At 41.4% G+C, this 27,234-nt stretch overlaps 1 protein-coding gene across 3 annotated transcripts; it reads left to right on the top strand.

The window, feature by feature from the left end:
• Nucleotides 1-294: 294 nt before the first annotated feature.
• On the top strand, nucleotides 295-18,064 carry tlx2 (T cell leukemia homeobox 2). 3 transcript variants are annotated; one of them, XM_080773669.1, is made up of 6 exons: nucleotides 295-1,608; nucleotides 9,584-9,847; nucleotides 12,436-12,673; nucleotides 15,002-15,182; nucleotides 15,736-15,801; nucleotides 17,643-18,064. In XM_080773669.1, exons 1-6 carry the CDS (start codon nucleotides 966-968, stop codon nucleotides 17,652-17,654), a joined length of 1,404 nt encoding a protein of 467 aa, XP_080629795.1. In that variant the 5' UTR covers nucleotides 295-965; the 3' UTR covers nucleotides 17,655-18,064. The 3 variants fall into 3 exon arrangements, with proteins under 3 accessions (XP_080629795.1, XP_080629796.1, XP_080629797.1); XM_080773670.1 differs by lacking the exon at nucleotides 15,736-15,801; XM_080773671.1 differs by lacking the exon at nucleotides 9,584-9,847.
• The last annotated feature ends 9,170 nt before the right edge of the window (nucleotides 18,065-27,234 follow it).

Below are 27,234 nucleotides of genomic sequence, written 5' to 3' on the forward strand. Positions count from 1 at the left end.
TTTTCAAACGGGGGTCCGTCCGTGGCCATGTAGCTGGGGGTCTATCATGACAACAAGACTTGATAACGTCTGTGAAGTGAACCAATGCGATATATAAAATGAGTTGCGGCTTCTTTAAGAGAGATGCGATGCAGACAGCAGGAAAACAACTGTGTGTCTGGTTGGGGGGGGGGGGGGGGGGGGGGGGGGCTGGCGAAGCCAATGTCTCACCTGCTGAAACGCACTACAACATCCAGAGACACAACACAAGTCAGCTATAGCAGCGCTGCTCCATGCTCCTCCAATTAATATTCATGTGTTAGCATCAGCAAGGTTAACATTTCATTTTGTTTAGTTGTTTTTCTTTTTTTTCCCGTTGACGCGCCGCCGTAGAGAAGTCAAGACTGTATAGCTGTTATAGGCTACATGCATGGCCTGGGCATGTGCTTTAAATGGATTTGTTTGTTGTTGCCACCAGAATATTAGGCTAACAAAGACCATCATCGGGATCCCCGTGAGAACCCAATTATTACGGATTTGGTCTGTATATTAAGTCATCGGGATATATATACCCGTCCGCTGTCTTCGGGTATTTTTATTTTTACTTTTTCCCCGCCGTCTTGTCAAATTCGTTGTGGGAAATGAATGTGCTCTAATAATGGATGTATCTGTACATAATATGTCTGCACTGTCGAGTGATATCCAGATCATTTAGCAAACAACAACCGTGGACATAAAAAAAAGGAATGGCAACATATTGGATCATATAGCGCTGCTGGACACGTTCTTCTGAAGGGAAGTAAAAAACAGCAGCAGGCCGATCCCGATGCTCGTCAACGAGAAAACAACGAGAAGAAAGTCCTACTGCTGCGAATGTGGTGCTGGTGGAGGTGTCATCTCGGAAAAGACGCGCCGTGGTGGTGGCAGCTAGTGGTGCGCGTGTACCGGCGACGATAACCTCTATGTTTTCTTTTCGACATTAACGCATGCTAAAGCGTATCAAACCGCGATCAAACCGGCGAACAGCAGCTGATATAGGGCTATACACACAAAGCAGCACCGTCCGTCCGTCCACTCCACAGGCAGCGGCCATGGAGCACACGGGCATCGAGGAGGCGGTGAGCCAGCAGAGCCTCCCGCAGCACGAGCCCATCAGCTTCGGCATCGACCAGATCCTCAACAGCGCCTCGGCGGACCCGGCGGCGCAGCAGTCCAGCAGCTGCATGCTGCCCAACCGGACCGGCGCCGGCGCCGACACGGCGGACTACGTGTACGGCTACAACGGCGTCTACAACCCGGCCTGCTCCATGGCGGCGGCGGGGCTGGCGGCGGGATCCTACAACGTCAACATGAACATGAACGTGAGCATGAACATGAACGTCAACGTGAACTCCGGGAACGGTAACGCGGGGGTCGGCGGCGGCGGGGTCATACGCGTGCCGGCTCACAGACCCATGCCGCCGGCGCCACACCCGCCGCCTCCTCCCGGCCATCACCACCACCACCACCACCACCATCCGCCCGGCATCGCGCCCCCGGGGATGGCCGCGATGGCGGGCATGGGGAACGCGAACTTCACGTTTCCGTGGATGGAGAGCAGTCGGAGGTTTGCGAAGGACAGACTAACAGGTACAAAATATACAAATAAATAAATATTACACAGAATAAAGCCCATGGTGGTTGTTTGCATGCTATATTCCCATGCGCACTCACTCACCCCCATGTCACTTCTTTGAACCCCGTGCACATAAGAGTGCGCACACTCCCATTGTAGCCAAAGTATATGGGTGCAGGGTGAGAAATTGTCTTTAAAAACATATTATGCTATAGGCCTAATTTGTGTTATATAGGTTAATATATTACAGCAGGCAAAAATATCTATATAATAATATTTGATATATAGGCCTATATAGCTTTTCAGAGCATATATGTGGATTATAATTGCCACTTAAATTCACGGGACCTATATGTGCGGTTTCAGAAAAATATTACATCCATTGATAACCAAAAAGGGCCCCATGGTGGCGGTTACAATATAGCTATAGCCTATAATATGTAACGTTGTCAAAGCGGAGCTGCAGGTTTGATCGTTAGCTCGTGATCTAGGAGGACAAATCATAATGCGAACCAAGTCAGTTTTTATTATCCCGGCAGTGGGCCGCTCTGATGAACGAGAGGAGAAATTGACACGGACACGCAGATGAATCAGGGCTTGGAGCCATCACTCTCCATTTAGGACGGATGACGGTTAACAACGAGAGAGAGAGAGAGAGAGAGAGAGAGAGAGAGAGAGAGAGAGAGAGAGAGAGAGAGAGAGAGACCCCTTTTTCAGAATTAAAGCTTATTAAGAACACAGGAAGCAGATGAAATAATAGGATATGACAACACAATATGCTATAGCTAATATAGTAGCCTATAGCACAATACAACAAAAATAAACAACAACACGTTTAATAGCATATACTACTACTACTACTACTACTACTAATAATAATAATAATAATAATAATAATAATAATAATAATAATAAAAGTATAGCGCAGCAACGGTGCCTATAATAATATCGGTTACATTTTAATTAAACGAAATGTCTAGGCCTAGAATACTTTCTAATGCGTGAAAGCTGTATCCAGAGCAAATTAAAATGAGCTTTATATACACAAGCCTGCATAACTCTCAGACATTTGGGGCCTGAGCCATCTATCTGTCCTCTATCCTCATAAGTCACTTTCAGGCAGCCGACAAGTGCACCTCCTGCACCCTTACATCCTAAAGATGCCGGTCTTGAAAATCCAATATAGGCATTTATAGGCCTACATAATATAGGTTAGATAGATACAGGCTACATCTGAAGGTAACATTAATAATAGGAAGATAAATCAATAATGGCTGCATTTGCTTGCATGCTTAACTCTATAGCCTATATACAGATGTTAATTTGTTAGGTCATGATTGACGACTACATTTATTTTTTTATTTTTTTAAATAGAATAAATAAATAAAGATATAGGCTCTCACTCAAGTGTCTCTATAGAACTGTTAAATGTTTTCGCTATTAAAACTCGAGACAAGCAGATTGTTTAGATAAAGCTTGGAGCATTTCAAAACGACTTGCGAGTCCTTCCTTGAATGATTTCACAGCCTGCATTTGTCTCAGCACCGACCTATGGGATTGTGCGTATATATAGGCTAAATGTTGTTATTATTGAATATGGCTAAACTGGGTCATCGTCGTCGACGTTATACTTCCCATTCGCGTTAGTTATTTAAGAACTATAGCGACATGAGTCGCGTTGTATCCAGGCCATATAGTAGCGCATATAGGCCTACGTTGCGTTTTATTTTATTTATAGGCAGTATCTGATCTTCCACTGATTGATTGAATACTTCACGCCAGTTTGCAAATAGTATAGCCTATATATAGTGGTACGACTTACGACTATACGATTATACAAATGGTGACAAAAGGATAACACAAAAAAAGAAGCCCTGAGGCATATTTCCATTGTGGTCTGAATACACATGGTCTCAATTGTATTTATTTAGCCTCTGAATGAAGGCCTATATTGGCTATATAAAATAATTTTACATTGAGCTGGGAGGAGCGGGGGCATGAAGTGCCTTTTTGAATTGCCATTAAGCAAACAATATAATAGCCTATTATAGTCGCTGCGCGCGCAGTGTGACGGCAGGCGCATAGTATGGCTTAGTTCCGTGTTCATATCTTAATGACGTCACCGTTATGAAGATGAAAATGAAGAGCAATCACCATGGGCCCCGCATTAAATATTCACCAATCTGTGAATCGGTTTTTCCCCCCTTCTTCTTTCACCCTCCATCAATTATTAAGAGCCATGGGACGATATGTCAACTGCAAAAAGATACAGTGTAAATAGGCTTATCAATTTTACTCGACGTATAGCCACAATGGGCCTGCAGTTTAATTCCTCCATACTGTATGTCCTGCTGTAATTATTATTTGTTGTTTCTCTCCACTCTATTGATTAGTGTCAATATATGCTCAAGCCTGCATCCTTTCCGCTTCTCCTTTCTATTCATTTTAATACAAAAGGGGCTTCAACTCGTGACTCGACAGTCGTTTGCTGAAGATGGTTTATAAATAAATGGCGTATAATAATATTAAAAAAACAATATAAATAGCCTAAACAAGGGATGGTTAAATATATAATAGCCTAGGCCTGCATGGTGAGCGGTGATTTCTTTCATTTCCTGATTTGTATAGGCTATCATAGGATACTTTTCCAGATTTCTTCAGCCTATATAGTCGAGAGACCCGTTTAGGCGGCTGGGGCTGGCTATAGGCTATACAGGATATATAGCCAGGTATAGCCAGGTATTATATAGGTTAGGTTATAGTTAATAGCCATAAGTCACTCGAAGTATAAAACTCCCCATTCTTTTTTTAACCATTCCATCTAGTGCTGCGCCACATTTCACCGCAACTGTCACAGCACGCTGAGCACGGCATGGACCCGCAGCAGCGGACTGAGACCCGATATTCTGCTCTTCTAAGTCTATCTGGGACGAATGCTTGCGCGCTGTAACGGAATACGACATGGGTTTTTTTATTTTTATAATTGACTTCTTGGCAGTTTGCAGGATTATTAGACATGTATAGTATATAGAGAAGCATTAACGGCTTCAAATACACATGAAGACTGCCTTATAGTCAACAGGCCTCGGCACAGTGTGCAGAGAATATAGCCTATTATATCTATGGGTCAATATAGGCCTATAATAGCCCAGTGGTTCTCCCCCAAATTGATATATATTTTACCGCGGACCCCTATCTGTAAAGGTTTTGTGCCAGGGACCCCCATGCAGAAGAGAAGATGTATACAAATCTTCCAAAGATTGTCGCGGAGCGGGCTGCCAGTAGTGCTGCGAGCTATAGTCGGCTATGTTGGAACACCATGCAACAACATATATATGTGGTTAAAATGATTGTGACCCTTATGCTTTTGCTGGGGAACCCCCCGAAGGACCCCTGGGGGTCTCTATAGCCGTGCATGTAAAAACACAAATGGCCTTGAGCTATATTGTTTTGTATTGCTTTTTATTTTATTTTTTATTTTACTTGTGCAATTACAGCTATACTAAAACAATATCGGTTATATCTATATATATATATATATAAGAGGAAAAATATACATGTTTTAACTCAATTTCCATTTCTCGGCAGCAATGTTGCCAAGATGCAGTATGTGCGTGACTGTTGCATGCAGTAGTAGCCTAGTATAGGCCTATATTAACCAAAAATAACACCGGATACCTATAACGCATGTTACGCGCATCCATTGAATGAATGGGGCTGTTATCATCGTTATAATCATCCCAACATGGTCCCGCAGCTGAAAATAATGACAAATACGTGCAATTACCGTTTATTTCATCACATATTTGATCGCCCAACGTTGGACTGCATCATGTCTCGTTGTGCTCTGCATAATGCCTATATATGAATAGGCCTATAGAAAAGTATTTTAATTCATTCCAATAGAGAACACAACCGGGCCGGGGCCTATATATACAGAACCAAATATGCCGTCTATACAGTCTGTCTGTCTGTGGTCTCAGCATATTCATATCGGTTTTCTAGCGGCTTACAGGCTTATCCTACTCTGAAATGTCTCCACGAAGCCTCGATTCGCCTCCACGATGTGACAGAAGTCTGCAGTGTGTCTGCTATTATACTCTCTGCTTTGTCTCACTCCAACGTAATAAATAGCAATATGTGTTCATGTTATATTTCAATATCCCCCCTTTAGAATCCTTCACGGATATATTTATTAGATTGCTACAAAGGTAATATCCGCAGTGGGGAAAGGGAAGCGCTGTCGCCGTGAAGTGTTATTAAGTATAAGTGGTTTTATTATGGGCAACATATTCTCCACGGCGGCGTTTTTATTCTTTTATATGCTTATGCTAAATTGTATTACCTAGGCTGCAGATTTAGTCTTCTCGACCATTTCCTCTGTCATTGCGCTGCACGGGGACGAAAACAAACGCCTCCCTGCTTGGGACAATATTTACAATGTTTTCAGTTGAAACGAGATAAAAAATAAAATAAAAACATTTTTATCTACTTATTGTTTAAATTGAATACGGTCCAGTGTGGGTTCGGAGGCAGTGCTTGATCTCTGGACACACACACACACACACACACACACAACTTGACACTACTAGACATGAGGATGTTTGTTTTGGGTTTTTTAAGCCACCTAGGGATAAATGAAACAACGCCTTCTCCAGATACAGACATAGTAGCTGAGACAGAACAGTATTTAGCCAGCTTTTTTGCATTTGTCTTTTGCAATCCACCCAATTGCAGACCCCTGAGCACAAGTTTACACACACACACACACACACACACACACACACACACACACACACACACACACACACACACACACACACACACACACACACACACACACACACACACACACACACACACACACACACACACACACACACACAGCCAATTGCCATGCATGAGTCAGGGCCAGGCTGTATATATATATATATATATGTACATTTAACCCTTAAGAGGTTTTAGACAAATCATGCAGGCACACCAAGATATACACTTTCAAATCATCAAGCTAATATCTTCCAACAATAGGCCATATCCTATCTCTGCCAATGGCATGTATTGCTTAGTCAATAAAACAGTAGGCCTAAAATATATCTATATGATATAACGTATATAATTGCCAAAAAAAAAAGAAAACCCCCAAAAAAAAAAAAATAAACTCAATATTTTAACGCTTTCATATTCATAAAACGAAACCATTCCCAGCATGCAGTTCCCTGCAGGTTGTCAGCAGCTTGGGATCTGTTTGTGTGTTTTTATACTGGTGTTGTTTGTAGTCTGAGCGTGCTTGTATGTGCCTGGTCCATTAGCAGCCTCGCAGATGGCCTGAAATAGCCGTCTAATGCAGTATTATCTGCTCCTCGCAGGCCTGCTGCCTGCCGTTGGAGACAGCAACAGACACGCTTCTTCATGGCTGCATGAGAAAGCCACGATATAGCCTATACGCCTGTAGACACATTCTATTTTTTAAGGGCAAAAGACTATAAAGGCCTATTCATACTTCAGTTGTGGGTGATGAGGTGAACCACCGACCGAAATGCTGCATGCATGGTCACCTTATGAGTGACCACCGAAAAGGTGGTCACTGGAGTATGAATATGCCTTATTTATAAGAGATGCTATATGCCATTTTAGGCGTCGTTCACGTGAACTTTATTCAATCGTGACCTATAAAGGCCTATTCATAGTCCAGTTTTCAGTGAAGAGGTATAACCACCAAAAACTACAACATGAAGTCAGCGCTCACACAACACATCTCTCTGTTTTTACTAATCACCGTTTCGGTGGTCACCTCTTCACCGAAAACTGGACTATATGAATAGGCCTTAATTATAGCTGCAAAATCATGGATGACTGAGGCTTTATTTTGGCACTCGTGTTTGTGTCATAGGGATGTCGTCACATCGTCAGCCCAGTCCCCTGAAAATGATCATGGTCGAATCATGCAGTATAGCTTTGTTTTCCATTTCCCTGTGAAAATGTTCTGCTCATGTTGGCAAACGAGTTTTCAGATTGCTGAACTCTGAACGCGTGTTGTTGTTGTTGTTGGCCCCCCCAAGGGGACACCTATGCAGATGTGCCTCTCATATTCATTTTGGCTCCTGGTAGTGTTTTCTGACACAATACGGGGAGAAAACAAACATTGTAAGACAGGCCGACACAACAGCTCGCTGACGGGAGGAACAAGAGGGAGAAGTGTCACTGTATTAATGTTGTAAATTTCCATTCTTGGAGGAAACAAAATGAGTATATGTGGTGGTATATCCTATATACACAGGGACTGGATCCATGGCCAGAAACGATCACGTTACACACTTATCGATCTTCTGTTTACCCACGGCTGACAAAATAGACAGGATTCATAGATATTTTATGATGCAGACGGATGATAAGTTATTAATACACAAGATGCAGATTGATATTGTGAAAGTGAATTACTGAAAGTGGACGGCATATCTATATAGAAATAAATAAACAATATTCACAGTAAATTATATATTTGAATGGTATAGTAAAACTATAGGCCTATATTACCAGGGAGAATAAATCACATTTGAAGTGTCCCATTGAGAAATGTTTGCCCAATCAGGCATCTACTTGATTGACATGCTATAGCACAAAATGAAGGCACGCAAGTCACAGTACCATGAAGCTGGAAGCCATATGCCATGCAGGGCAGAATCATAGAAGCATTAGAGCTATGGACCAGAGCTACATGCCCTAGCACGGGACCCAAACGAGTGAAAATAGCAGATCTACAACGCTCACAACGTGCCATGTTGTGAGCTTGTTGTAGGTCTGTTATTGCCACTATACTTCTTTTATTTATTTATGGAAATGATGAGATTTATTTCATGTTATACCTGGAGTTGGAATTGTTTTCATTGATGAGAAGTTGTGATTTAGTTTTTGTTTCAACTTTTTAAATTCTTTTGAAATAGTATAATATATGTATAGCTTTAAGTGTAGGAAACGGAAAACAGGAGATATTTTATAATAATTGGTCCACAACCCAAAGATGGGTCCCGACCGACTGGGAAACTATGGCCTTCTATACAACCCAAGGTTCTGCCGTTATAGTTCAACATGGCTATAATTTGACTAAATATATAGATATACTGTATAAAGTGTATATGCAGTGTAGCCCAATTCTTCCCCCAATGCACTGTCCCTACACAAACCCACAGTGGTGGGAAAAGTACTGAAATGTTTTACTTGAGTAAAGGTATGCGTCGCAGTCCCGCCCCCTGTCATGACAACGCCAGGCCAAACCAAGTTGTGACAAATCATGACAATAAACACAATATTTTGGACCAAACAAATAATTACAAATATTTCTTTTGGCCCAAAATAATTGTGTTTGTTGTCATGATTTGTCACGACAAGAGTTGGCTTTGTACGAGGCTTAAAAGGTCTTTAAATAAATACTTTTTGAAAAGACTGAGGAAAATGAACAGAGAATCATTTCCTGGGCCCTGGTAGGGGGCGGGACTGCTACGCTCTATACTAGTCTGCAATATATAAATACTCTTACTTGAGTAAAGGTGAAAAAGTAATGGCATCAAAATGTACTTAAAGTACCTAAAGTAAAACTCTTTATGCAGAATGTCCCATTTCAGGTTTTTAAATTTATATTAGGCTGAAGTGGTTCATTTATTTTTTGTAATCATCATAATCAAAATCTACAAAGAGACTATAGTAACTAAAGTTTTCAAATAATTGTAGTGGAGGAAAAAGTAGAACATTTGAAATGTCATCTGAAATGTATAGTGGAGTGGAAATACTCAAGTAAAGTAGGCCTACAATTACCTAAAAACTGTACCCAAGTACTTAAGGCCTATTCATACTCCATTTAGGTGATCGTTTCAGTGGTCAACTTTTCGGTGATGACCTAAAAGTGGACTATGAATATAGGCCTTCAGTGACTTGACACCATTATACTCCAGCATGGGGTACCTTCACTGTGTCTCGCCCCCTTTCCTTTAGGGGAGGAGTCAGAGGACACTAGCCCAGCAGCAGAGGCCAATGGGAGGCCAGAGGGGGCCGCCACGTCCCTGCCAGACCTCTGTACTCCTCTCCTCAAGGCGGGGGACATGGTCAAGGGGGTCCCCGGCCCCGCCGCGTGGAGTACGGTGGAGTCGTTAGCCAAACGCTATTATTATTGTTACCCCGAGCTCGCTGCTCACCTGCAAGACGGCAACGGCCTTCTGGCCGTAACAGACTATCCTCTTCCCAAAGCCGCTTGTTCAGGTGAGTCAGCCCCGTCCCCCCCAAGTCCTCCTTCCCTACACATCACACCTGGCTTTATGGTCCCATTTAGACCCGACTTTAGAAAAAAATCTGAAAACCCTATGTTTCTATATCAGTGGTGCTCAATATTTCATGTCAAGGACCCCAGAAACTATATATGTAATCGGCCACCGACCACCATCTGAGAATATGTTGTTTCAGGGACCCCCCCCCCCCCCCAAGATTTGACTTAAAAACGCTCTAAATATTGAATGATTTGCGCCACATTTTCACGATTTTTCAAAAATAGCAGACCTACAAGCTCGTGGCTCGTATGAGCTTGTAGATCTTCTATTTTTCAATAGCTAAGGTATAACATCATGCTTAAAAACACCAAAAGGGGTTCCTGCCCAGAATGGGTTAAAAGGACAAATTATTCACTTATAGGAATACAACAAAACATTAAACAAAACAAACAAAAAATCCACAAATTCAAGGTTTCATAGTGTGTGGAATTGATAGAAAAGTATGTTTTGGGGTGCTATACTAGGATGTACTACTAGGATGTTTTATTGTTTTCACAATGATGATTATAAGCAGTAGTAGTATTAAATAAGAGTTGAAACAGTATGCATATACAGTATAGGAGAAGCATTAGACAGTCATTGTGGTAGTAGGAATAGTGGTATAGGCACAGTGTTGATTTTGGTTTAGTCATAGTCTTTTGAATAAAATAAGTTTTAGTCACATTTCAGTCATCTGAATTCTGAAATGTTTCAGTGTTAAGTCTATAGTTTTAGTCGACTAAATATCATAAGATTTTAGTCGACTGAATGTAGTTGATTTAGTAGACTAAAATGTATTTTGGTGGGCCTGATGGCTGATTTTACACTTGCTGAAAATAGCCGATCTACGAGCTCACAACACGTCGTGCTGCGGCGCGTTGTGAGCTTGTAGATCGGCTATTTTCAGCATTCAAACCATGTGTAAAATGACTTATACTGGATCTCTTGTCCACTAGTCCCTTCCTAGCATTTCAGTCTTGTTTTTATTTGTTGTCGAAATTGTCAGTATATTTAGTCTTAGTTTCAGTCATCATGCATGCATATAGTTTTCATTTAGTTGTCGTCAGAGAAAAAAGGTAGTCGACGAACATTTTTTGTCGTTGTTTTAGTCGACTATACCAACACTGTATAGGCATAACAGTAATATAGTACAAGTAATAGAAGCAGTACAGTGATAATATAGTAACTATGTGGGGCTCTTCAACGTTTGTCAGGCCAATACAACGGAGTGCGAGGCGCTGGGAGCTTGTACAGATCTGCTATTTTCGGCTAATGTTCCCCAAAGAAAAGGGATTCAAAATGGTTCATGTAAATCCCCCCACACCACCCCCGTAGTAATTCTGAGTATAGCCCCTATAGGGATCACGTTACTGTACTATATAAGCAGCAATAGTATTGCTAGTAGTAGCAGGCAGGGAAGTGCACACATAGACATCAAAGGGGGCTTCAGCCCCTGCCCTTTTACCGGTATGTAAAACAACTGCCCTTTCCAGACCACTAATGCAGCATTTACTGATGGTGAAAGAAATGCAAACTCCTTTCCATGCCACTCCTTTCCATGCCATGCCGGAAGGCAGCATTCTGGAGAATTGCATTTTTCCCCAAGTCTACTGAACTTGGAACACAGCATTTTGCGTTGAACAAATACGGGTTGCGCCCCCGTAAGAGTGCACTTTGACAAAAATAAATAAACAGCGAAGATAGCAGATCTACAAGCTCACATCGCGTTAAATTATTTTGTCCAAAAGTGCCCTCTTACGGGATTCCAGCCCCTGCCTCTCTAACACTCTCTGCACGTCCATGCAGTAGTGGTAATTGTATAGTAGCAGTGTGTGGGGACATGTAAAAACCATGTCAGCCATGGTTGCTTCTGGAAGTATGGCTCACAAGTACAACACGGTGCTTTCAGAAGAAGATCTTGTTTCTAAAGCTTCTTAAAACCCACGTGCACACCAATGACTGCAGTTTGTGTTGTAGCCACTTTAGTTCTATACAATGTTTTGTCCATAGTGTTTTTTTTTGTTACATGGGCATCCCTGTCTCTCCATCTCTTTAACAAAAGTTATTTAAAAAATAAATAATAATAATACATTTTCAGGTGCAGGGACAACCAGCCAGTTAATTGCATGTGCCAGTTTTGGTCTGCTCATTTTTTATGTTTCATCACTTCCGATTTCACTTGTTTTATCATGAGCTTTCTCTCCTGGTTCAGTGAAATTGGTTCCCTGGCCTGAAAATATCATTTTTTTGTTTATTAAAAGAGATGGAAAGACAAGGAGACACACCTCTTACTGTACAAATGCTGTACAATTGAATATAGATCCATATTTAACTCTTATTTGAACGAAAACTTATTTTTTACAACATGAGGATGTTTTGTGAACCACACACACACACACACACACACACACACACACACACGTAATTGAACTAGCAAAAAGTCATATTAACCCTAATAGCCTATACTGATCTAATACAACATTTTATGAATTATTATACATTTTCTTCCCCCCCCCCCCCCCTTCAAATCTTTTGTCTTTCCAGCCGCCCTCTCGCCCTTCTCCGTGACCCGTCGCATCGGCCACCCCTACCAGAACCGCACGCCTCCCAAGAGGAAAAAGCCTCGCACGTCGTTCAGCCGCGTGCAGATCTGCGAGCTGGAGAAGCGCTTCCACAGGCAGAAGTACCTGGCGTCGGCCGAGCGCGCCACCCTCGCCAAGGCCCTGAAGATGACCGACGCACAGGTCAAGACCTGGTTCCAGAACAGACGCACAAAATGGAGGTAGGGTCACTTCCCATGGACCGTTCTTTTTTGGTGTGATTCAACCCATTACATACAATACTGTAATTGGACGCCAACCCCCCCCATCTGAAAATATGTTGTGCCAGGGACAACCCCTCCCACCCCCTCCAGAAGCAAAGATTTGAGCCACATTTTCACGATTTCTCAATATAGCTAAAGTGTAACAATGCTTGAAACACCAAAAGGTGTTCCCGCCCTGAATGAGTTATATACTTGAATGAAAACACAAGTGAGATTGACAGTCTCTGCAGCTGAAGCATTCAAGCGTGCACCACCAGACACATAATATTGTGCTTAGCGTAGCTACAAGTAGTATCTTGGAGGCCAGTTCACTTGACCAAGCACAATTATTGCTGGCCCGCCTAAAAGGCTTTTTAGAAATGTGCTGTACAAAGCAATATTGACCCACTCATCATAGATGGAACTGACTGCACATGCAGTCTGTGGAAGAAGGGAGGGGGAAAAGCCCTCACTTCATTCCGTCTGCATTGCTTGCAGCCAATTTGAAGTAAATGAGTGGGAAATCAAATTATGATACCTCAGCCTTACCTAAGGGCGGCGGGCACATTTCAAAAGGTATATTAAGAGTGGCTAAATTACCTTTGAATAATCATATTTAAATTGTGCCAACGTTCCTCCACAACAAGTTTGATTTCCATTTCGTAAACATTTTAATCGTTTTGAAATGGTTCTGCGACACATATGGGTGATACTGAACACCCTATAGTCTGTCTTGAGAAAAGATACATTTATATGTTATTAGAAATAAAACTTAACATGATTTAAAAATGTATTGGAAATCATAGTGGAATAAGCCTCGTTCTAAATTAATTTAAGACAGAGGGATATAGAGACTGTAATTGCAGAATGGAAATGGTAATAGTGGAATAATGTTTTTGAATCAATAAATGACAAAACAACATGCCATGAATAACCAAGGAATTGGCTATACGTCGACTTTCAGATTTCCCAGTTTTGCAGAGATTTATGTCATTTCCCCGTAGCGTGTGTGCACCTGATATAGGACGGGGGATGAGGGATGTCTCCGCGTGCACGGCTACGCTAGTAACAAGCACATGATCGAATCAACAGCCGGCACAATTACATTATGATAATGCTGTTAACAATAACGTGTGGCTAATGGATGGGGAGCCGACTTTATTATTATAGAAGCCTCAACCTGCAGCTTTCACGTTGCTTTTTGTATGCAGTGTTGTTTTTGGCAGCAAATCTATTTTAGTTTTTAAGTCAGTCTCTTGAATAGTTTTAGTCACCCGGAATGTTTTAGTGTTCAGTCTAGTTTTAGTCGACTAAAGATCATAATATTTTAGTAGACTAAATCTACAGTTGATTTAGTCGAACAAAATGTATTTTGGCGGGCCTTGATGCCGTCGTAATGGCTGTTTTTTTCACTTGCTGAAAATAGCTGATCTACAAGCCCACAACGCATGACATATGGAAATGTATCGTTTATGACTATACAGTATAGAATCTCTACCTATAGTAGTACCTACTTGGACCTGTAAACCTGTATATACAGTAACAGATAATCTGTAGGCTCACATGTGGGGCAGGGGAGTTATAAGAGTAAACGGAGACGTTTCAAAGTTCATCAATTATATAGCTGCAAATTAATTGAACTTTTCTGTCATCCTCAAGCACACTTTCACTCATGAGACAATTCACCTTTAGCAAAGCCCCGCCCTCTCCCACTTGGACACTTTCCAGCCAGTCTCATTCATTCCAATGTAAATATCATGGATTTTACTGGTGCATTTTTGGAACCAGACTTCCAAATCCGTCAACAAGGCCTGCCATATGCACTGGAAAAACGTTTTATCATATACGTAGGAAAAGTATTGGAGAGGTTTATCGAACCCATGTTATGCTTAGCTATGATTGGACCATAGCAGTTTTGGGGAGGGGCTTAGCTAAAGGTCAACACAGACTGCTGTAGTAGGTTTAAGCGCATCATGCCACTGGTCGTGTGATTACTAGGGGACCTTCTAAATCTATCTCTATGGCCGGCTATGGCCTCTATGCGGCTTATAGTCCAGTCCGGCTTGTATATGTACACATTTGTTTTTCCCCCTAAATTTAGCTGGTGCGGCTTATATTCAGGTGCGCTTTATAGTCCGGAAATTACAGTACTTGTACATCATGTTGCCTCACGCTACAGAAACAGGAGACGAGCAAGGTTTATACTTTTACTTTGCCTATAATATCCATCTAATATAACTTTATGCAACGTTCTTCTCCCCTTCACCACCACCACCCCTTCCCTCCCCACCTATACATTGGGTCCAGGAGGCAGACAGCTGAGGAGAGAGAGGCGGAGAGACAGCAGGCCAACCGCCTGATGCTGCAGCTGCAACAGGAGGCCTTCCAGAAGACGTTGAGCCAGCCGCTGCAGCAGGACCCGCTGTGTCTGCACAACTCCTCCCTGTACGCCCTCCAGAACCTGCAGCCCTGGGCCGAGGACCAAAAGGTGACCTCCGTCACCTCTGTGGTGTGACTGTGCGGGAGCGACTATGTGTGTGTGTGTGTGACGTAAAGCATTTTTAAGCCCGATTTATGCTTATTATAGCATTATGTACGAGTCTATAATGCTTTGTGATATCACATGACACGTTGTGGGGTTTGTAGATCTACTATAATTTATTATGGTGCAGAGTATAGAGCGCCGTATAGTCTGATGTAATTTACTCATCCTACCTGGGTCCTGTTTTTTTCCCCTCCCCGTTCTGAATTGCCATAGACGTGTTTAACATTGCGTCATAACGGAGTTCCAAAAATAAAGCACAGCAGTTTGACTCGTATATGGATGTGAAACATCAACTGACGGCGAGAACACGCTATAATGTTACCGCCGCCTAATTCATTAATCAACCTTTCTCCAGAAACAGACTGTATCCAATATTGGTGACCGATTACCGTATGCGATACAGACTTGCAGAGCACGGCCTCCCTGACAATATCGCCGGTGACAGATTCTTATACATACACGATTCTAAGATGAACCCCCATGTTATTTTCCATAGAGAAAATACTTCGGTGACCCAGGAGATGAGCAAGTGACGTCAGGACTTCGGTACTCTATAAATCAGGTATTAGAGAGTGTGTGTGAGAGTGAGAGAGTGAGAGAGAGAGAGAGAGGGCAGAGCATGATATGGGATGTGAATGACATCCGTGTATAAGGAATGGACAGACGGGAGTCTTCTCTCTTTTAGAGAAACAGAACCCCTCAAATAAACACGACAATAATGCAACACCGTTATGGGAGTGTCATGTACTGTAGATGCAGGGGTCGAAAAAAAAGGAAGTTTGCCATGGAAATAATTTAACTGGACATCACTGAGTTTTCCCCCATTCATATGATCGTTAACCGCAGCCTTGTGAGGAAGAAGCAGGGGCGTGCAGAGACTGTTAGAGGTAGGGGCTGAAATCCCGTAAGAGGGCACTCTTGTACATAAATAGCGAAAATAGCAGATCTAGATAATAGATCGGCTATTTTCGGGACGCAACACAGCACTCTTTAGCTAGTGGAGATGCGGTCTAACGACATGGATTTATAAACAAATTTGTTCAACGCAAAATGCTGTGTTCAAGTTCAGGAGACTTCGGGGGAAAAAAAGCAATTCTTCTGAATGCTGCCTTCTGGCATGGCATGGGAAGTTAAGGAGTGGCATTTGCATTTCTTTCACCATCAGTAAATTCTGCATTCGTGGTCTGGAGAGGGCAGTTGTTTTACAGACGGGTAAAAGGGCAGGGGCTGAAGCACCCTTTGATGTCTATGTGTGCACGTCCCTGGGAAGAAGTCTAGAGAGACATGCTATGTGTTACTGCCCCAACTCTCCAATAAAGTACACTGTATGTGATGACTGAAACACAGTATGGGCCCGCTGAGAACCATGAACGACTGTATGTGAGGACTGAAACACAGTATGGGCCCGCTGAGAACCATGAACGACTGTATGTGAGGACTGAAACACAGTATGGGCCCGCTGAGAACCATGCATGAACGACTGTGTGAGGACTGAAACACAGTATGGGCCCGCTGAGAACCATGAACGCCGTTTTGTCAGAGATTTAAAAAAAAAAAGCAAATGAGTCTTAAAAACTGTTGTCTTAAAGGGATTGGGAAATTTTTCTTATTTTCTTTTTAGGTTTTCTGAGCTCAATTGCACCCCCAAAAATCGGAACTTTTAACATTCAGTCGATTTTCTGGCTCAAACAGGTGATCTGATTTTCCTGCTGTTTGTGATGTCACAGCCTGCAAATCCCATAGAAGTCAATGGGATTTGCCAGCAGATGTCACCGTTTTCACTGTTTTGCCTGTTTTCATTGCATCTCAAAAGGCTTCCAAACCCTAGAGAAAACTCCAGAGCACAGAAAATCCACTGAATGTTCAGTTCAGGTTTTTTGGGGGCGTAATTGAGGTCTTAAACCTGTAATATATTTCTACTTGCAAAAAAGAGATTTCAACCTTACTACTATTTTTTACTACTAGGACTTATCAGAGGAAATTATGTAAAATAAATAAAAAATTGCACATTTATAATAATCATTCAAATAATAATACATTAAAATGTACATTTGGGGGATATCTTTCACAATAATAAATAAAACATGTTCTAGACATTCTAATGATTACTTACTTTTATCATGGTTAAAGGTCAAAGGTCATAGGTTAAGTCCAGAGATTTTTAATTTGTGTGAATTTCAGCCTCTGTGGGGGTATTTATATGCAAATATCATGACCAATGGCATTGCAATGGCATTGCAATGATGACGTTTAGGTGAAAAATATATATTAAAAAAAAAAAAAATTAATTAATTAAAATATGTTGTATTATTGCAACGCTGGGTGTTACAGGTCTAAAGTACCTGCATACTGTTGAGTATAATCTTTCCTGCCCTCACACAAAGATTTCCACTCTCCCTCCAGCTGTCGGTCTAAAAGGGGAGGACGTACGGCACTTAACCCTGCAGAGTGCCAGGAAACAAAATGGACACCTCTAATAGACGCCCAACTATCAAGACTGTCCCTCCCCCCCTCTGTGTGTGGGGCTCAGGACACGCCTCCGTCTGCACCTCTCCGGAGGCGGCAGAGAGACACTGACATTCTGCCAAATGGCAACACATTAAAAAATATGGTCGCCTTTCCCCCCCCCCCTCCCCGCTTTTGACTTTGTACAATGTAGTAAAACGCATGTTTCAAAATCTTTTGTGTGTGATACTCGGGACACGATGGGCATTGAGAGGACACCTGCCATGGAGGAGGAGGAGGAGGAGGACATGGGCTTTCCTCCCACCCCCGATTTGCAGTTTGGCGAGTGGTATAGCCCGTTGATGGGATAAAGCCCTGCCCTCGGGCGGGCCTCGATCCAGCCTGTCAATTTAAAGGGTGTTTTATATTAAATGAACATTGTGACTTTTTTTGAAAAGATGATGAACATCTCTCTCGTTTCTTCTTGCCTATGCGTCTTTCTGTGTGTCCCCCGTGGGGTCTTCCCAGCGCTGTTCTGCGTTTATGTATGCCTCCCTGTCACAATGCTCAGTTCACTCTGAAACAGAGCCTTGTGAAATGTCCATTTGACGACAAAGAAAATCAGACCCGTCTGAAGTGAGTGGTGCTGCATTGTACTGTACTGTACTGTACTGTACTGTACTGTACTGTACTGTACTGTACTGTACTGTACTGTACTGTACTGTACTGTACTGTACTGTACTGTACTGTACTGTACTGTACTGTACTGTACTGTACTGGCTATGATGATCTCACATTACATTTCAAAAGCACTCAATGAATGAATATGAAAACCATTATGAGACCTATACTGTTGGCCACTAGTGGAGGTATTCAGCAGCCAACCATTGAAGACTATTGCAAACATGTAGGGTTTGATTTGTAGAGGAGGGGTAATTTTATACTTTCATACTGTATGATGATGTGTGGCATTGTGAGCGCTTCGTGGGTCCTTAATGTAAAACTGAAGACAGGTGCTCTTTGGAGAGGGTTTCAAATAACACAGCACACGAGTTCTTTAAAAGTTCTATACCTTGAATGAGTCCAAACCTATGTGGACGGAGGTAAGAAGGTGCATGGCCAACTTTAAAGAGCGTCCAAGGCGGCTCTGTGCAGAAGCGACAAACGTGTTGCTCGTTTTCTTTTTTTTAACAAGCTGCCTTCATGGTCCTTCCACATTGATTTTGACTCATTCAAGGTATATAGAACTTTTAAAGAACTCGTGTGCTGCATCAACTCAAGTCTATTTATTCCCTAAACTAACTGGGGAAGCATCCGTATTCCGTGCAGTTCTGTTTTCGTCGACTAAAACTAAGACGGAAAATGTTCGTCCACTGACAAAAACTAAATGGTAACTAAGCTAAACTGACTAAACCTAAGACTAAATATACTGACAATTTCGTCAACAAATAAAAACTAGACTAAAATGTTAGGAAGAGACTAGTGGACAAGAGATCCAGTATAAGTCATTTTACACTTGGTTGCAATCATTACGACAGCATCAAGGCCCGCCAAAATACATTTTGTTCAACTAAATAAACAGTAGATTTAGTCGACTAAAATCTTATATTTAGTCGACTAAAACTAGACTAACACAAAACCAGTCCAGGTGACTAAAATGTGACTAAAACTTAATTAAAACTATTCAAGAGATTACGACTAAAACTCAAATCAAAATTTGCTGCCAAAAACAACACTGCATCCGTGCACATGCCATTTTAGATTTAAGCTGGTTGGCTATTCAAAAAACACAGATCTCCAAGCTCATATATAACGTTTCAGTTCCTGCCGTGCTTTGAGCTTGTGGATCTGCTATCTTTGGTGTGTAGTTCCCAGATGACAGTAAAATGACAATCCAAGGACTTTTCACTTTTAAGAACGTTTTAATACCCAAGACCATTACTCCATCAAAAGTAAACAACAAACAAACTGGTTTACGTTGGGCGAATTGTCAAATATAAGAAAGGCAACTAACTAGGGTTAACTAACTAGAGGCAAAAACATTGACATATTTTCATAATATTTATCTGTGGAACCGAGTCGAACTAAATGTAATGCCTCAACTGCTACAATTCCAACTTCCAAGTGCTTGTTCCCGGATCCAATATGTTCATTTTGGAGGACCACAGCCTGAAAAGGTTCAGAGAACCACAATAGGGCCCATTCCATTGTCTGAAACGCAAAGCCACAAACAACCCAAATAAACTACCCTGGCAATTCTGGTATGAGCTCCCATGCAGCGCCGTCTGGGAAAACGCGGCCACCTAGACACCAGACAGCTGTAAACATGCGCTATCATCCACACTATCGTACCAACGCTTATCACCTGAGTCATAACAAAGCATCCTATCTAGATAGAAGCAGCACAGCAACCACCAAACATACCGTCAGAGTAGATCTGCAGGTTCCCTGCTCGGAAATGAGCCTTCCTAAGGCTTGTTGGTGTCCAACCCCCTTCACCCACACAGTGGCTTGTGTGTTTGGGCCTCCTGCAGTGGTGGAAAAAGTACTCAATTAAGTAAAAGGTACCAATACTGCAATTTAGAACTACTCTGTTACAAGTAAAAGTACAGAATGGAAAAATGTACTAAAAGTACCACTTCACAAGTTCAAAATGTGTGCAAAGTCTATTGAAAATAGCCGATTTATTTAAAAAAGAGCTCGTAGATCAGCTATTTTCAAATGGCCAAAATGTATAGGGTTGACGAGGTTAATGTATTTTTTGAGTGGTGCAACCACTCCTACAATCAGCAATGTCCATGTACCTACCTGTGTGTACACCTGTGTGTATGAGCCTGAGTATGTTTTACTGATTTATACCAGTAGGGGGCGGCAGAAACAGAGGGAGGGGTAGTGCTGTGTAATGAGAGAGAGAGAGAGAGAGAGAGAGAGAGGGGGGGGGGGGGGGGGGGGGGAATTGCACCACTCAGTTCACACGTGTGTGATTTTTTCTAATCAAAGTATAAATCTGCAAAGTAACTAGTAACTAAAGTTTTCAAATAATTGTAGTGAAGTAAAAGAAAAAAAAATGGCTCTGAGATGTAGTGGAGTAGAAGTAAAAGTACTGAAAATCCTCAAGTACAAATACCTCAACATTGTACTGAATTGAAGTACAGTACTTAAGTAAAAGTAGTTTCCACCACTGGTCTTTGCCATGCCTATACATACATATTCCACACACACACCTTGACTTATACTGTATGACTAAAGTCGTTGGTGCAGTAAGTTGTCCGGTGAACTGAACATTATAGCATATCTGTTTATAATATCTTTGCAGGATACCATCAATACATTTCATGCAAAAGGATTCCTCCCACCACTCCCTTAATTGTACTGAAAATGCTTCTCTCATTTCCCTATATTCCCCTTTACCCTCCCGTTTCTGTCTCGTTCACAAACGTCGTCAGCGTTTTTGTATGTTTAGTCAGTTTCGAGGGTGTTGTGCCTGGTTGGGATCCTGTCAATGGCAGGTAGTTCTCCGGGTGACGCCTTACTCAACCCCCCCCATTTCCTCTGAACCGCAGGACCGTGTCGACACTCTACCTTTCATCTCTCCTGTCTCAGCTGCCGCGATGAATACGTGACTTGGCCCCGCTTCGCTTTTTTACAAACATTCCACCCCTTCACTGTTTTCAAAGCCATGTATTGTGTTTTGCTACAGGTGCTTAAAGATTCCCCCCACCCCCACCCCGACTCCACTTTATTTTCTCTACTCTGCCCTAACCCCTGCCCCCCTCTCTCTCTCTCACCGCCAAAGAGCCTTGTCCTTATCCAATACAATGTCACCACACAAGATGAAGAAGAGCAAGAGAGGCTGTGTGTGCAAGTACAGTATATCAGACTTCCTATCAGGCACTTTGTTTTGAAGTGAAGGGGCACCAACATAACTATACATCACATCACACAGCTCTTATGTTACGGGTCAGCCCTCAGCCCTCGCCTATCACTTGTTTCCAGTGTTTTTGGCAGCAAAATGATTTGATTTTAGTTTTAGTCATAGTCTCTTGAATAGTTTTTGTCACATTTTAGTCACCTGTAATGTTTTAGTGTTACGTCAAGTTTTAGTCGACTAAATATCATAAGATTTTAGTCGATTAAATCTACAGTTGATTTAATCGAACACAATGTATTTTGGCGGGCCTTGATGCCGTCGTAATGACTATTCACTTGCTGAAAATAACAACACGAAATCAACACTGCTTGCTTCCTTCCTTGAAGGCAGTGAACACTAAAGATACACTCTGGGAGCCGTCATAACTTCAGTTGCTCAATGGGTACAAGGTAGGCCTACAATGGTAACACACAGAGGTCAGAGGTCATGGGTTCCATTTACAGTGTAGCTCAATAATTAGAGTGTATTGCAGGGGTGCGCAACTTTGACAATGGAGAGGACCACTATATTTCCACACTCACTCCAGAGGGCCACATTGCATATTACTGTCGTAGAAAAAACAGCCGATCTACAAGCTCAAAACGCATCACACTGCGACGCGTTTTGAGCTTGTAGATCGGCTATTTTTGCTATGTTTGAATTGAAATCCTGAATAATGTTTTGCTATTTTTGAATTGGAATCCTGAAAAGTCATTAAAATGTTAAGAGTGTATACCTCAACAATTGAGTCAATGTTGGCGAAACATAATAGCACAGTTTCAGTGGTTCTTTAATATCCTTTAGAATTTGCTTGGATTTGGTCTTTATTTATGTGTATATCAAAATGTCACAGCATGTCAATGACACTCTCAGGGAGGCCTCCCAATCCAAATGCTCAATGGGTAGAACATGGTGCTAAAAACATTATTTTCATTGGCCGCTTCATACAATTACCGGTGTACTGTTTCATCTCTTGCTTCCTTGAGGTAGCGTGATGTACAAGTACACCCTCTGGACATGGCACTAGTATGTCCCAATCCAACCCTTGATGCCGGGTACTAAGCACGAAGGCACTGCATGGGGCCCCTTGTTATAGTCTTTGGTATGACCCGGTCCGGCGATCGAACACCGACCTCCCAATCTCAGGGCATCCACTCTAACTGGTCCTATAACTGCAGTTATTTTTTTCAGCAGTTTTGGTTTAGTCTTTTAAACAACACACCATTTAGTCTTATGGTCCTATTTAGTCTTCTGCATTGTTTAGTCTTAGTCTAGTCTTAGTCAACAAAATTAATACTGCTAAACTAGTAGTTAGTAGATAGTTTTAATTATGATGATTGTGCATCAGTGTTGTTTTTGTCGACTAAAACTAAGATGAAAAATGTTTGTCGACTACCTTTTTTCACTGACGAAAACTAAATGTAAACTAAGCTATGGTGACTAAAACTAAGACTAAATGTATTGACAATTTCGTTAACAGCTAAAAACTAGACTAGCACTAAAATGCTAGGAAGGGACTAGTCGACAAGAGATCCAGTATGAGTCCTTTTACACTTGGTTTCATGCTGAAAATAGCAGATCTACAAGCACACAACTCATCGCAGCGCGACTCGTTGTGTGCTTGTAGATCAGCTATTTTCAGTGTAAAAACAGACAAAATACATTTTAGTCTGTAGATTTAGTCGACTAAAACTAGACTAACACTAAAACATTCCAGGTGACTATAATGTGACTAAAACTAATATAAATAAACTATTCAAGAGAATATGACTAAAACTAAAATCTAAATGTACTGCCAAAAACAACACTGTTGTGCATCCTGATGGATACAGTATAACTCATTGGTGTACAGTAGCTGCTAGCAGCTAGAATGTAACAAGTCTAAAGTCTTACAACATAATGACAGTTGTAGTTGCGAACGCAGTGAGCACTTACTATGAGACCTAGCAGATCATGTCTGTGTGTGTGTCTGTCCGTGTGTCTGTCCCGCTATCCAAATATGGAGTGTTGCATCAGCAATCACTCAGCTCCATATATGGGCACAAAAGGGGCCAGGTCCACTCGGCTCCATATATGGGCACAAAAGGGGCACCATATAAGGAGTCCCCAAAGCAGCTATACGTCCAAAACCCAAATATGTACGAGCTGCGTTCGCTTCCCGCGTTTGCGCGTCTTACTCGTGTAGTTCATATACACTTTATACAGCCAGTTATTAACACAAAGCATGCAGCCGCTTCTGCTCAGAATCTATTGTTAATGTGTTGTTATGACATCTGAGAATGTTGATGAAAGCCTTTTTTTATGATTGTCATTTTCAAAACACTTCAAACACGACCTTTTCTTTTGGGTTGGCTGCAGACTATTACGCAGACTACCTCATGCAAAACAAAAACAAAGACAAAGGCATAGCAGTCAGTTTGATGTGGTATAAAAGTATATCCCCATTTACACTCCAATAGTGGCACTGTGGCTCCCCTGGAGTTGCTAACATCAGAGTCCACCTTAATAGTGTGATTGATTTATATATTAACAGTTTGTAGAATTACAGTACATTTAAAGTACAACTCAATACAAAAACTGTTAACTGTGAGTGGACGACACCATAAAGCATTACACTTGTTTACAATAGCTGGGCCCACCATTTTCAATTCATCAAAACATTGAGACGTATGAATATTATATACTTCTATATAGCCAAAAACACAGATTTTACGGGGGCCAGTTTCGAATTGCAGCCGTCCGTAGGTGCCCTTTGAGAGCGGTTTTGAAGGAGTCAAGGGATTTGCATGTCTTAATGACTGTTGGTAGGGCGCTCCACATTTGCAGCAGCTGTAAACTTACAATGTAAATGCTGATTGGCCATAATGCTGTTTTAGCTAATCCATTGTCACACTTTTAACACAGTGAAATCATGGACCTCCTTATGGGTCCATTTGTACAACGCTCAGAGTTAAATTAACATTCTGGGTCTAATGACGTTTGCAAAAACCTTTCAACATTACCACTGTAGTGTGCAAGAAAACTCATTACATGTGGCTGAAGTAAGATTTTGGTAAATATTTAAATAGAATAGAATAGAATTTAAATGGAACCATATTATTCCATGATGATCACAGATACAAAATGCATTTTATGTAGCGATGCACAGTTAATCGGTAGCATAATCGGAATTGGCCATAAAAATGCCATATCGGTATCGGAACAGTCTCAAATAACATTTCAAATAAATCTACATTTAATTTGTGTACTCATCTCATTCAGTAGTCATTCAGTTGTGAAAACAGACACTTGGAAAAGTATTATGCTAATTATTGATTGATTGAATACTTTATTAACAGTACTTCGAGTACAAAATGAGAATGATTCCTATAGGCCTCATGCTCATGCCAAGCAGCCAGTGGTACGTATAGGCATAACCCGACATTAGATTTAAGAAATATTCTTGCACAACCGTGTAGATATAATACTGTAGTATTACGGCCTTCCATGGTTGAGAATCACAAGCTAATTTACTAGAGGAAAGCACAAACCAATCGGTGCTGCTACGTGCGTACATGCAGATGGTTTCACACAGAGGAATGTCAAGCTGACGAATGAAGCAGTCTCTGTGCATTCTCTGCCGGCGTGACAGTGACATGTGTGGCATCTGGCCAGGAGCACGGCTGATGGCACCGCAAGCTTTTAGTATTCACATACATACACGCACACACACATGCTTGCATGCACAAATGACACGGGCACAACAAACACAACAACCGGCATGCACGCACAAACATTTGCACGCACACTTACGCATCCATTGTGCATGGGACGATGGGCTTCGAGTACGGTCGACACTAGCCCTGCACACACACACACACACACACACACACACACACACACACACACACACACACACACACACACACACCTCTGCCTCTGGATATATGTCTATGGCAAAAATATATATATCTTGACCAAAAATGTCCAGCAAGTATGAAAACAGGATATGAGCTATAGCCTACAGTATGAGGAAGAATCTTGAGACATTATGTGGAGCACTTTGTGACTCTTATTCAAAACCTTTGCGAGCTTTCAGTCATGCATGAAGCCTATAGTCATTCCATTCGGTTTCATAATACCAGCAGGAAGCAGTTCAGGCTCTCACCGAGTCAACATTTGCTTTATAGGGGCCATTGTGGTGTGATGATGCTGTTCAAGGTTCAAGGCTATGTACAGTCAGGCACATAAGAGTACAACTTATTTTTGTTTGTTTTCCTTCAGACAATATAGTATCATAGATATACACAACAACAATAAAAAAAATAGATAGAATCAAGAGAGTGCAAAAAAGAGCAAACAAAGATTGCTAAATGAGAAAGATTTGATGCGCAATATTTTCAAGCGAACATCTTTGCTTCTGTTGGTCCCTGGAACTAAATATTTTGAGATATGGGTCGGCGGCCAAATACATATGTTGGGGGTCCTTGACACGAAATGGTTTGAGCACCACTGATATAGCAACAAGTTTTTTTCAGAAAACTGGTATTGGTCTTAATCGGTTAAAGATGAATAATAAATGTGAGCTAATTAGGCTACAGTACTAAATAGTCCAAATAAATAATGCTCAGTTTGTCAGACATAAACCCACATAGCAGAGATTTAATAGTCTTATTGATGTCATCATTAGAGACATGAAATGAAAATGGCTTCCTAAGGGGATATTAAATAACCAAAAATAAATAAACAAACAAACATTTAAAAGAATACCATGGCCTAGAATTCGGCTGAAGAAGGATCATGGCTTTACATTCAAATTGTGAGTTGTACAGTTATATAAAATGACTTGGATTCTTTTTTAATTGATTATGAATCCATGACACTGGAGACTAGGCCAAATATAGTTTGGTTGTATTATTATAATTTATTATTATTATTATTTCGTTTTACTTGATGAAAGATCAGTGCAGATTACATTAACTTTATTAGATATTTTCCAGAATATCATTCATGATCTATTCATGGCAAGTTAGTGTGCCTTAATACTGCAAAATTATTTGTCAACTCTACTTTTAGTAGAGCACTAATATGCTATAAACTCGACTTTTAGTAGAGCACTAATATGCTATAAACTCGACTTGTAGTAGAGCACTAATAGGCTATAAACTAACAATAATTGATGTTGTATACCCAATTTATATTATACAATGTTGTTATATCTACTACATTCCCTAACATAAAACATTGGAGCTGCTCTGTAGAGCTCAATGCCTGGCAAGTGTCTCAATGAAAACGACCATATCATAAGTAAAAATAGATAAATGCCTCGCCTACAGCTATAACAGCCATTCAGACTTAAAATTAATAGAAACTGACGTTATTCAGGGCAATAGCTCTCCTATATTGCATCCATAACTCTATGATTGCATCTGGACAGTGACACTGCAAATCCTTTGCAGCAGCGCCATCCAGTGGCAATCCCTTGCAACTGCTCAAGGTTTTATTTATTTTTTACACCCAGTCGGGTCTAAACCATACTCTATGGTCTAAACCCGCCCACCGTGCTGCTCGAATTATATTGGTCCAATACATTTTACTCCAGAGCGTCTTCGCCACTCACATTGGTTCGCTGGCGCGTCATTCACACGTGCTTTACGGAAC

The sequence above is a fragment of the Protomyctophum bolini genome (genome assembly GCF_963924005.1).
Source record: "Protomyctophum bolini genome assembly, chromosome: 10".
Classification (NCBI taxonomy): domain Eukaryota; kingdom Metazoa; phylum Chordata; class Actinopteri; order Myctophiformes; family Myctophidae; genus Protomyctophum; species Protomyctophum bolini.